This window comes from Anolis carolinensis, chromosome 2 (assembly GCF_035594765.1).
Source record: "Anolis carolinensis isolate JA03-04 chromosome 2, rAnoCar3.1.pri, whole genome shotgun sequence".
Classification (NCBI taxonomy): domain Eukaryota; kingdom Metazoa; phylum Chordata; class Lepidosauria; order Squamata; family Dactyloidae; genus Anolis; species Anolis carolinensis.
This window is the reverse complement of record NC_085842.1, coordinates 148,873,006-148,885,918: the sequence shown is the minus strand read 5'-3', so window position 1 is coordinate 148,885,918 and position 12,913 is coordinate 148,873,006. Positions and strand designations below refer to the sequence as shown.

The 12,913-nt window shown below is 44.6% G+C and overlaps 1 protein-coding gene across 1 annotated transcript; it reads left to right on the top strand.

Moving 5' to 3' along the window:
- Positions 1-213: 213 nt before the first annotated feature.
- nptx1 (neuronal pentraxin 1) lies at positions 214-11,231 on the top strand. The gene is made up of 5 exons (XM_062970815.1): positions 214-972; positions 1,311-1,518; positions 3,102-3,346; positions 4,434-4,613; positions 6,739-11,231. Exons 1-5 carry the CDS (start codon positions 229-231, stop codon positions 6,958-6,960), a joined length of 1,599 nt encoding a protein of 532 aa, XP_062826885.1. The 5' UTR covers positions 214-228; the 3' UTR covers positions 6,961-11,231.
- The last annotated feature ends 1,682 nt before the right edge of the window (positions 11,232-12,913 follow it).

Genomic DNA, 12,913 nt, shown 5'->3' with positions numbered 1-12,913 from the left:
ATGAGAGACTCCCTCCTGGGCCCCACGAGATGCAGAACCAACCTTAAGAAATGGGGGTACAAAGTTGAGCCCAGATATACGTGCGCGGACAAGAGCAAACCACAGACAACTTAGTACAATGCAGCCTGAGCCCTGCCACATGCACAATGGAGGGCCTTCCTATAGCAACACCAGAGGCACTCCAAGTCAAAGGGCATTGAGTAGAATGCCAAGTTTTTAACTTAATGCATGACAACTGTACCCTGGTTCACTTCTGACAGGATACATAAACTAAGCACAGGAGGGGAGATCCCACCCACACCCTCCTCTTTTGGAGGGAGACCCCCTTGCACGAGAGAGCGCGCGGCCACCAGGCAATTAAAGCGGGATTCCACCCCGCGCGTGACGTCAGCGGCGTGCGTGCCCCTCCCTCGCGCTATAAAAGCGCCCGCGTTCCGCAGTCGGCTCAGCACTGTTCTCCGGACAGCTCCCGGTGCTGAAAGTCCGGGCAGGGTTGCCACGCTCGGGCCGTCCCTGATGTCGCTCGCGGGCAGGCTCCTGCTGGCCCTCCTGGCCTCCTGCGGCCTTTTCCTGCCGGGGGGCGGGCAGGGCTTCGGCCAGACGCGCTTCATCTGCACCTCGGTGCCCGTGGATATGGACATGTGCACCTCGTCCATGCAGAGCGGCGGCGGCGGCGGGGAGGACCTGAAGACCACGGTGCTGCAGCTGCGGGAGACGGTGCTCCAGCAGAAGGAGACCATCATGAACCAGAAGGAGACCATCCGGGAGCTGACCACCAAGCTGGGCCGCTGCGAGAGCCAGAGCTCGCTGGAGGCGCTGCCCGCGGAGGGCAAGGGCTCCCCCGGGCGGAAGCAGCAGCCGGGCTCCGCCAAGAACACCATGGGAGACCTCTCCCGCACGCCCGCCGCCGAGACCTTGAGCCAACTCGGGCAAACTTTGCAGTCGCTCAAGATCAGGCTGGAAAACCTGGAGGTACAGCTCCCCCTCCCTCCTGTACTTCCCCGAGAACGAGGCCAGGACCACTTTCCACCTTTGTCCCGTCCCAGGAGGGGGAAATGTCGCAGGAGAAGCCGGAGCGCTTTGGCCAGCCTCTCCCTCCCTCCCTCCTCGCCCCCCCTTTCCTGTCCTCCTTCCATGGCGCCTTCCCTTTCCGTGGAGCGACCCTCCCTTTCTGGTTAAGCTGCCAGTGGGTTTAGCTGTCAGGGCAGCGCTCCCCGGGTAAATAAATCATGCGGTGGTGTTAATGGGGTTTGCAACAATCCATTCTCTCTCTCTCTCCCCTTCTCCTTCCGCCTCGGAACCCCGCGCAGCAATTCAGCCGGATGAATTCGTCGAGCCAGACCAACTCCCTGAAGGATATCCTCCAGAACAACATCGACGATTTAGAGAAGCAAGTGCTGTCTCGCATTAACAGCCTGGAAGAAGGGAAGTACAACCCGAAGAACGAGTCGGAAGAAAGGGGGAAGATAGAAAGCACTTTAACGTCCCTTCACCAAAGGATCAGTGAGTTAGAGAAAGGTAAGGGAGGGAAGCGGGCCAAAGAGGAAGCACGCAGAGAGAGAGAGAGAGAGAGAGGGAGAGAGAGAGAGAGGGAGAGAGAGAGGCTGGAAGGCAGGGCTCGGCGCTGATTCTGAATCATGACTATACCTTAGGAAGGGAGGAGTTCAGCTATGGCCCCCGGTGGCGCAATGGGGTGCCAGTTGTGCCAGTTGTGCCAGCAGGACTGCTGACCCATAGGCCTGTGGTTCGAATCCGGGAGAGCAGCTGAGCTCCCTTTGTCAGCTCCAGCTCCCCATGCGGGGACATGGGAGAAGCCTCCCACAAGGATGGTAAAACATCAAACATCCAGGCGTCCCCTGGGCAATATCCTTGCAGACAGCCAATTCTCTTACACCAGAAGTAACTTGCAGTTTCTCAAGTCGCTCCTGACATGGAAAACAAAGCTATGGCAAAAATAAGGTTTTTAAAAAGCCACTCTGGGTGCCTTTGTGGATGAAGAGCGGGGTAATAATTCTCTAAATGAAAAAAAAAAGTCCCCCACACACAGATGCTCCGACTTACAGCCTTCCCCATCCATTATTTAAACAGATACATCATCAATACACATAAGTTTAGTATGTAGTTGTGTGTACCTGTGTGATAAAGAAAATGGGAACATTATCACCCATGGATAGTTTCCAAGCCGAAAAGACATACCTTTCTTCTTTCAGCAAAGCATCTTGAAACTCAGCACACCCTCCCTGGGGAGATGCATCATATCTTTAAATACATTGAGAGCTACCCTCTAAGTGACCTAGGAGAAGCTGTAGCATATATTTTTGCCTACTAAACAATTTGTGTATGTTAAACTTCGACAGGACCCATTGTTCCCTCCACTCACACCTGTGCTCCTTTTTTCTCTTTTGGATCAATTATCCAAAATGTCTTTATGGCAATTACATTTTTTTAAAGGTGTGGGGGAAGGAGTGAGAAAAAGACCCCAGAGCTGTCCATGTGACCAGGATTAGAGTAGAGAAATGTACTAGAGGGATTTAAATACTGCCATCTTAAGGTTCATTATGTAATGGAAGGGAAGAAAGGAAGAAAGTTGATCACAGTACTAAGTCTTGGGAAGACTGTGTTGTCGAAGGCTTTCATGGCCGGGATCACAGGGTTGTTGTATGTCTTTCGGGCTGTGTGGCCATGTTCCAGAAGCATTCTCTCCTGACGTTTCGCCCACATCTATGGCAGGCATCCTCAGAGGTTGTGAGGTATAGAGTTTTCTCCATACCTCACAACCTCTGAGGATGCCTGCCATAGATGTTGGCGAAACGTCAGGAGAGAATGCTTCTGGAACATGGCCACACAGCCCGAAAGACATACAACAACCTTGGAAAGACTGTTTAGCCCTGACCACTAGCCATGGTCCTGAAAGGGACTCAAGGCATTCTTATCTGTCTTGTAATTGCATCATGCCTGAAACAGACCATTCTGTGCCATCCTGTATATATTCACACAGAAATAAGACCCACTGAGTTCAACTGAAATTATTTATGGGGAAGTGTGTTAAGAGAGCGCAATCTTCTCAACATGTAGCAAACACTCTTTCTATTTCTCCCCAGGCCAGAAAGACAATAGACCCACAGACAAGTTTCAGCTGACTTTCCCTTTGCGAACCAATTACATGTATGCCAAGGTGAAAAAAAGCCTGCCAGAGATGTACGCCTTCACTATCTGTATGTGGATAAAATCAAATGCTTCCCCGGGTGTTGGGACACCTTTCTCTTATGCAGTACCTGGACAAGCCAATGAGTTAGTGCTTATCGAGTGGGGCAACAATCCCATGGAGATCCTTATCAATGACAAGGTAAGTGTCACTGTTCTGAATCTTTGGTTTGCTTGGACTTCCTTTATGATTTTTAAAAGTAGAAATGCTTGAAAGAATACACAAATAAGTGGCAGTGAAATCAACATTAATTATATTTCTAAGCAATTAAAACTCTGCATGTTTTCTATAATTATTTTTTACACAAGCTGAATGTGAAAATGTTGATGTTGATATTGCAAATAATAATATTAGAATACTGGAGTTTTGCCTTTAAAGTGACAAGATAGAAAAAGATTTTAAACCTCTCTCAGTTTCAGCCTGTTTCTGGGAGAATGTAAATATAATATTCAGACTTTAAAACTGAGTTAGAGGGGCTTATATTTAGTTTACCCTCCAAGGAAGTAGCTTTAGACTTTAAAATCCCTGATTCTGTTTTTGATTCAACCAGGTTCAAATACAGTTATTTAATAGCACTGTATATATTTACTTTTACAATGCATTATAATTTTTTAAAAAATCTCCTGGCACACAATTAAGTGTGAATGCAAGTAAAAAAAATACCTTTGTGCACAAGTTAGTTCTGCATGAATTTTCAGACAGGTGAAAACCCTTAATATTAAAGGCAGTGTCTGCAGTTTAGTGCATTTTGCAGCATCAGTTTGCTTTAGGCTTTCAACTATATGTGCCACATTAAATATATCAAAATGTATTTCTAATGTAATCAAAGTTTTCTTGTGGGGGGAGGAAGGGAATTTGCTACCTTGCTCTGGAATTAAGATGCCAATATAAATGTGGTAGATTTTCCAAAATGTGAAAATCATATTAATATTACTTGAATTCCTGTCCATTGTGGGTAGGACATTTAAGCCGCAAATCTGTTCTTGTGTCCTTGAAAGCAAACCAAGCAGTGTCATTAACTTCCCTGAGTATAGATTGCAGATCATTGCAACCCCTTCGGATCCTAATTTGTGTGACTGTCACAGAAACAGAGTAGAGTTCCTCTTTTTTTTTTAAGAGCACACTAGATTAAGAAGAATTGGCAGTTAGAAATTCTATGAATGCCATTCTCCTCTTTCCCTCCTGTATGGATTCCAAGTTTGCAGCAATTCTCCTTTTCTTTCCTCAGGTAGCAAAGCTTCCTTTTGTCATAAATGATGGAAAATGGCACCACATTTGTATCACGTGGACAACTCGTGATGGTGTCTGGGAGGCTTACCAGGATGGCACACAGCGAGGCAATGGGGAAAACCTGGCCCCTTATCATCCTATCAAGCCACAAGGGGTTCTTGTTCTGGGTCAGGAACAGGTAAGCTAGATGGCTGGCGTCACAGTAAAAAGAGTGACCACTGACGTTTGTCTATATCCTGTGCAAATTTTCCAGAACCATAATATAAAGAATGGTGCAGAAAGCACCCAGCATTAGAAATAGTGGATTAAATTAAACAGAACTCGATTTCCCCCTTGAAAACCTGTAGAATTTCAGGATACATTCTAGATTCCATTTCAGTGCCTGTTGTTTTTTGTGCTGGATTGATCAAAATCCAGCAAATGCTGGTAGTTTTGGTCTACATAGGTTTCCTCGTGCATGTGTAAATGGTCCCTGGTACCACTGTAATGTGATTATGTCAACATGCCATCTTCTTGTAGTACGTCTCTTGCACATAGGAGCATATAATGCCTTTTGTAACAATTGTCCCATATGATAGTGCTTGACTCTAGCAGATTTCCTAGATTCCTGCAAAGCAACTGCACCAAAAGTAGCACTGCAGATTGCGGAAGAATTTGAAGATTTTTGTTCTCGAATAGGAAAAATAGAGAATTGGGATGGCTCAGGAAGGATAAATCAAATGGAATGGTGGGAGAAGAGGATAATTTTTAAACAAATAAGAGAACCACGAACCATTAATTTCCTTTCTTCAGTGTAACGCAGATTCATGCACAGCAACCCGTGTTCTCTCCAGAATTTAAAAAGCCACTCATGATTTTAAAAATGCACTACAAATGGCTTTCCCATTAGGTAAATTGAACATTTGTCCCACACACAGGATTTGCAGGGCATACTATGGTTTTGTCTATTGTGGGATCAGCAGCAACAATGCATTCCACACCTGTATTTTACAAAGAAAGGTAACTTGACCCTGACCTGACTGCCTGTATACCTAAAGCCAGCTCCAGGGAGACATGAATATTTCATATGGAATCACACATCACAGGGCATCCGAATTTCTTTCCTCCATTTCTCACAAAAGCAGTTGCTTTGCCCTTCACTTACCATAGGAGTGTGGAGCCCCCGGTGGCGCAATGGGTTAAACCCTTGTGCTAGCAGGACTGCTGTTTGACAGGTTGGCAATCTGGGGAAAGCGGGTGAGCTCCCTCTGTCAGCTCTAGCTCTCCATGCAGGGACATGAGAGAAGCCTTCCACAAGGATGGTAAAACATCAAACATCAGGGTGTTCCCTGGGCAATGTCCTTGCAGACAGCCAACTCTCTCATGCCAGAAGCGACTTGCAGTTTCTCAAGTTGCTGACACACATACACACACACACACACACACACAAAGCCATACAAGTGTCATCACTCATCCTGCCTGCCAGCATATTCACGCAACACACACAAGCCACACAGAAGCTGAAAGTCACACTATCAATTTATTTTATGTATTCTTTCAGTGCATTATGTTTTCACATGCATAAAAAAATCTCAAGATTTGGAACCAAATGTAAGCATGACCCATTTTTTTCTGTCCTCCACCGCACTGTCGGTTACTCCACCACATACACATACACCATCGCTCAAACCTAAATTGACAAATATGTTTAGCGTTTTTATTTAAAATATTCCTGGGCTCCCTTTGAAAGTGAAAGATAAAAGAGAGCAATTTCTCAGAGTGGGTTTTCAACAACAGAATGAGTAAGAATAGAAATCACAAATCAAATACAGCTAATTAGAGAAAGCATTAAGCACACACACACACACACACAAGTAGAGATAAAACAGGGATTTAGCAGCCTAGGGAAACTTGAAGGCCTTTTTCTGGCACCTAAAACATTAGAGTCTAACAACTAGGCAAACTGTATAGAATACTAATCCCATTTCTATCCTCCTTTTTTACCAATGTATCTGCTGTGCTGAACCAGCAACCAAAGGTCCAGTTTGGGAGGGAGGGGGATTCCTGCCAAGGAAAATGTGTTTCCAAAATGCCAGCTTCCCTCCCTTGTATTGAACTCCTCTGACGCAGTCCTTTCCTGCTGACCTTTCTCTGCTTCCATAAAAGCTTTCTGGCTTGTTTCAAGAGCTTATTCTGTCAGTCTATAGCTGCCAAGTGCTAGGTTACCTGAAAGGGGTGGGGGGGGGGGCACTCTTATAGACCATCCTGAAAAACAAAGAGAGAGGTGGTTTCAATGCTTGTGTTTTCAATTTCTCTTATTCAAGGATACTCTTGGAGGTGGATTTGATGCTACCCAAGCCTTTGTGGGAGAACTGGCCCATTTCAACATCTGGGACCGAAAGCTCACCCCGGGGGAGATCTACAACCTTGCCACTTGCAGCACCAAAGCTCTGTCTGGTAGTGTCATAGCTTGGTCTGAGACCAACATTGATATTTATGGTGGAGCCACCAAATGGACATTTGAAGCCTGTCGCCAGATCAACTGAAAGTGCTGATTCTCCCCCTTCCCATTTAAAATTCATTTAACCCTTGGTTAACAGACATTCTCCCCTACCCAGGAGTGAATTATGGACAAATCTATTTCCTTTTTCTGAGTTTTTTTCCTTTAAAAAGAGATTCTATGGGTTCTCCTAAAGAATCAATCACTTTTTAATTAAGTAATTATTTTGTTTTTGTCTAGGAGACTTGGGCCAAGTCTTCTCTAAGGCAACTGGAACCTTTCATCCTGACAATTTGGGGGGTTCACTGTTTTTATCCCATCCTTCTTTTGTCCTAATTTTCTCCCATTTGGATTGGGACTTTATTCCCTTTCCATTTTACTATCTGAAGTCTCATGATAAATGGTCTAATTTTTCTGGCTTGCCAACTTCATTTTGAAGCCTGAGTGCCTTTGGGCTGGTGCGACTCTTTCAGCACATTTCTCTTCATTTGCATCTACTTTCCAAAAGGATGTCTCTATATTACTACTTTATTCAAAAGTCCTGGAAGCAGCCATTCACCTGTGGGCAGATATTTTTTTCCCCCTTTTTGTATTAAAATTATTCTCTGAGTGAGGAGGATAAAATATGCTTTTTGAATGACATGTGATGGTGGTTTGACTAGATTTGTGGCATGGAGGGGGCAGGGCAGTTTTTTCAACTCTTCCGGTCCCCTCTCCCACGGTCCACATGAACTGGCCACAGCCAGAGCACAAGAGAGCCATCTCTACCCCCAAAGGGTACACATGAGACTCAGGAGCATTGTCAGGCCTAGGATACTAGACGACTTGTCCAGATCCTGGCTTATTATATATAGGAGCTTTTGCCTCCTATCTGTTTCAGAGGAGCTGCAGAACAGCTCCCTTTCCTATTCTGCCTTCATTTTGCCGTACAGCCTAAGGGGCTGCTTCTGTTAGCCATTGCAAAGCCTAGGCATCGTCCAGAGAACCTCCCTTCCTCAGATGTTTAATCGCTGCTTATCCCAAAACTGTGGCCTGAAGATGTCAGAGAATTTCCCCTTGTCCGTTTCCTTTTCTTGCTCATTGCTTTGTTCCCCAGCAAGCTCTGGCTTGCCTTCCCTTCCAGAAGCCCCCACATCCTGGGCTTCTGGCAGACACTTGGCTGGGAGGTGAGGTTCCTTTCTTGTTGCTGTTTGAAACATTCCCATACCCTCTGCCAGTGCTCCTTTACTCTAAGAGCCATAAACCTGAAGGGCTGGGGTGGGAGGGGGGCGCGGGTAGTGGCTGGGGGCTGCAAAGCATGCTGTTGCAGTCTGATTTCCATGGCCGTAACTGCTGAGCTGAGATTTTTGCCTTTGAAATACAAATCGGGTTCACTGCTGGGGGAGGGGGCAGGATGCAAAGAGCCATGCACCTTGCCTGTCCCCTCTGTGTTTATGGGGCCTGATGGGATGCGAGGTATACTTGGCTTTCATAAAGGATAAGAGATCTTCCTTCTCAAAAGGAAGATAGGAACTGTTCAGAGAGAGAGCTTTTAAGCACACTTGCCAAGAAACTGGGCAAAGGGCAAATTTTGCCCTGACATCTGAATCTTGTGAACAGGCCTTTCTGTACACCTCTTTGCCCGTGCCAGAAAAGAGCCAGCCCTAGATTTTTTAAAAAAGAAAAACTAACAGGAATGACTACTGGATCTTATAAGTGTGTGAGGCCTTCCCAAGTCTATCAAGGCAAACAGCATGCATTTCTTATTCAAATCAAGACACAACTGTGTTATTTGGAAAGGCACCAGCTTTTGGAGACTGAAAATGGAAGTTTTTGGCTTTTCTTATGTGGATTGTGCTTTGGTTTGACAAGAATGCATCTTCTTCCCCTTGGAGTGGGAAAGGTTTCCAAGTGATGTGTTGTTTCGGTGAAGCTTAATGATTCTGTCCAAGTTCGTGGTGCCCTTAGATATCCTGCAGGCTTACAGGGAAGACAAGGGGTGCCCTGTTGTTTCTTGCATGTTTCAGTAGGTGCCTCAGCCATATTTTACCTGGTCTAATGCTTGCCTGCTTGCATGGGCTACTGCAGAGCTGTGGGGGTTTGCTGAGTGATAGTTCATGCTTAAAAAAGTCATCTAAGCACATTCGTAGAGGTCAAGTGTGGCTGGAGAAAGGTGGCTAATGATGCAGTGTTCTCCCCCATGATAAAGAGCACCACACCTTTTTTGGTATTTTTTAAAAACAACAACAGTAACAACAGTCCTAGTGACCTTGAATCTGTGAGAATTTCCCCCTCCAACATTGCCATATCTTGTAGGTTCCTGGGGCGGTGAAGTTCTCACTTCAGGACTGTCCCAAAAAGAGAACAGTGGACACTATTTTTGAGCACCTCTACCAAGCAATGTACACTGTGCCGGCGGATCAGATTTACTGATGCTTACCAAAGCAGAAAGTGTTTGGAGTGGTCCCTTCAATGCTATTGGGAGTGGTCTGTTCCATGCTGGGCTTACTGGGACCTGTAACTTCAGCACAAAGGGGGCTTTTGTGAGCATGAAATAAACATCTGATCCACCCCAAAACAAGCCTAATGCTTAATATGATTGATGTTCCCTTTTGCACTGAATAATACATGCCTCTCTCAGGTAATGTCCTTTTATATTTTCAACCAACTCAATGTAAGCACTACACATGTTGTGTGTGTTTGCCTAAATACTATCTGACAGTTCCCCAAATACTCCTTTTAAGGAAGAGATTCACTGACTGTTTTCACAGTTGTAGTTCCACTGAGAACTCAGTTATATACTTTCGGCCAGTGGTTTTAACCTGTGGGTCCCCAGATGTTCTGGCCTTCAACTCCCAGAAATCCTAACAACTGGTAAACTGGCTGGGATTTCTGGGAGTTGTAGGTCAAAACACCTGGGGACCCACAGGTTGAGAACCACTACTTTAGGCCAAAGGTTCTCCACATATTGATGGAGAGTTCCCATCAGCTATGGGCAGCATAGTCAATGGTGAGAGATGATGGGAAGGTAATCCAGCAACATCTGGAAGGCCGCATTTTCCTCTTATGTGATCTAGGCAGTGAATCAACATTTGCCACGATCCTAAGCAGGTGTAAGTTTTCAAATAAATTTCCATAGAACTTACCAAAAACTGCATTTAGAATTACGGTTTCATTGTATTATTATTTAAATGTCATTTACATTCCCTTGGAAGTTTAAATACAGTTTAAAATGTCAAGCATTCCTGTTTTTGTAAACACACACACACACACACACACACACACACATACACACACACACACACACCAAACACTCTCTTGTTGTAAAAGAAAGGTATTTTTATTAGAAAAGAATCTATAGAAAATGAACGGGTATTCCCTGAAAAATACTTTTAAGATACAGATTAAGGATTAAAGATTGATAAACTTATTTTGAAATATAAAATGTTTTTATATGGTTTCATTTTTAAAAGAATTCCTGGTTTGTACTAATAGACTTGCAGCCATCAGCCCTTTATATTACCTCACCCTCTCTGATCCCGGCCAAGAGCTTTTCTTCCTGGCTAGGAGGGGGAAAGGGGGGGGGAGGGAGGGAGGACAAATTCGTGAGGCTCAGTCGAGCCACTTTGTCCAATTCTGAAGCCGTGGCAAATGAATATGTAAGGAGGATGTAATAAGAAGTTCAAGGTTGATATTGCTGCACTAATGGAAGGCTGCTGTTTGTTAGATATTGAAGTGGATCATGTGACCACCCAGATAAAAACACAATGCTCAAATGCTAGGGGGAAAATTCTATCTGAATATAACCAACACAAACCCATCCTAGGTACCTTGCTTTTAAACCTTGGCTCACAGCAGCATATTTTAAGCAGTATTCTTTTTAAAAAAATCACCAACAAACTTGTACTTTGAAAGATCGATCTCCTAATGATCCTTATTGGAAACCTCCTTGAAGCTAATGGTGAATGTTTAGTATAATCAGATGAAGGGGGAAAAGCATGTGAAGGCAAATAAATCCAGTCCAAATTGCCTGTGATTTGCCAAAAACTAAAAAAGGGGTGATAGTGATATAATTGTATATATTGTACATTGTGAAAGAGGATAAATGTTTCTTGAGTTATTGTTCTGTTGACCAAAGCTGTATATTTTTCCTGTTTCTTGCTATCAATCTTTACTGGGTTTCGAATGAGTTGTTGTTCTATTTTACATCCACAGTCCACATCAGCGGTTCTTAAAATGCACTGTTTCTACTGGTTCGTCATGCTTTTTTTTTTTCATTTTACTGCTGAACATGAATTGTTGAGTTTATTTTTACACAATAAAGAGTGATGAAAGACACTAGGGTGGTTTTCATTTTTCAGACATTTCTTTCCTAGAAAAAAAATGAATCAGCCCAAGGATTAAATTCTTCAATCAGCAAGGAATTCTTCCAGCAGCCCATTTCCCTTGGGTGGGAAGAGACATGCCTTGAGCAGCCAAACTGGCAGGCAGCAGGAAAGGCATACACTCAGGCCTTCTAGGATTGCTGCAGAGACATTGGCTTTCTGCCACAGTTCTGCAAAACTAGTGCTGTAAACAACAGTTTGTGTATGCTCCCAGGACAAATGGACCAGGTTACCAGGCCTTGCCAACTGGCCACAACTTGCACATAACCTCTCATTTCTTGCCAAGCCTTCCATCTAAACTATCAGGTTTGCTGAGCTTTTGGCTGCCTTGTTCTCTTCTTCCATCATAAAGATCTGCCAAATATCTTTTTGATCCTGGTGCTGTATTTGTATCTCTGACTGAATTATCCACTACACACATCCCTATAGCTCAGAGCAGCACAGGCTCCATCCCTGTCTCTTGTCTTCTAGAACAGTGATTCTCATCCCAGGTGTTTTGGCCTACAACTCCCAGAAATCCCAGCCAGTTTACCAGCTGTTAGGTTTTCTGGGATTTGAAGGTCAAAACATCTGGGGACCCACAGTTTGAGAACCACTGTTCTAGAACTACAATTGGGCTGGTTTTATAGTACTGACATCTCAAGCTGACTAGCCAATACCAGATCCCAACTCCTAGGCCTTTTTGGTAGAAAGGTTCCCCTCCCTTCATATGTGAGTGAGGCATTTGCACTGACATCCCAAGAGAGCTAGTAGCTGAAAAAAGAGACCTTGCCCGGTTGCATTGGAGCCCAGACGAGTCAAGTGTTTATCTGACTCCTCATTGAAAAAGGGAAGAGGAGGCAAAGAGGAAACAGGGAAAGAAGGAAAACAACATAAGAAGAAAAAAGCTGGACCCCAACAGGAGGGAATAGAGCCTAACGGTTCCCTCTGCTGTCCCATGCCTTTCCCGCGGTCCCCAGGTATACCCATGCCCATCTAATAAGGTCCTTAATCTGGAGCAACTCCATAGCATTATGCTCTAGACTGGCCCCAGAACTAGTCTCACTAGACTAAATTCACTATGGCAGTTCATTGATGTCCAGATGGTGCAGTCAGGTTGGGTCAACATCAGTACCACTGGGATATTACCTCATCCTCCATGTCCCACCTGCTATTGAGCTCTCCACAAGTACCTGGCCATCAACTGTTGTTTCTGCTGTGTGACCAGCAAGGAGAGGGCAAGTTGACCCATCCCCTTCCCTGAGGAAAGAGTGATGGTAGCAGTGTTCTTCTAGACAGGTGATCGAGCCAATGGAACCTGATCAAGCTATCTAGACTGCTCCAAAGCCCATCGATACTTTTGAGTTTCCTGTAAAGTTTTGAGTAGTGGTTCTCAACCTGGGGTCCCCAGATGTTTTTGACCCACAATTCCCAGAAATTCCACCCAGTTTACCAAATGTTAAGATTTCTGGGAGTTGAAAACAAAAAAAATAAAAAAATAAAAATAAATAAAATCTGGACACCCAGATGTTGAGAACCACTGGTTTAGAGTATCTCTTGACTTTGCCTAAAACATGATAAGATTGGATTAAGGGCAGAAAATCTGGGATACTCAATGGAAATGCCCACGTATCATGGAAACAGCCAGCAGATGAT

Coding starts and splice junctions, on each gene's coding strand:
- nptx1 (XM_062970815.1), top strand. CDS start 229: ATGACAACTGTACCCTGGTTCACTTCTGACAGGATACATAAACTAAGC. Junction 1,519..3,101: donor GATCAGTGAGTTAGAGAAAG/GTAAGGGAGGGA, acceptor ATTTCTCCCCAG/GCCAGAAAGACAATAGACCC. Junction 4,614..6,738: donor TTGTTCTGGGTCAGGAACAG/GTAAGCTAGATG, acceptor CTCTTATTCAAG/GATACTCTTGGAGGTGGATT.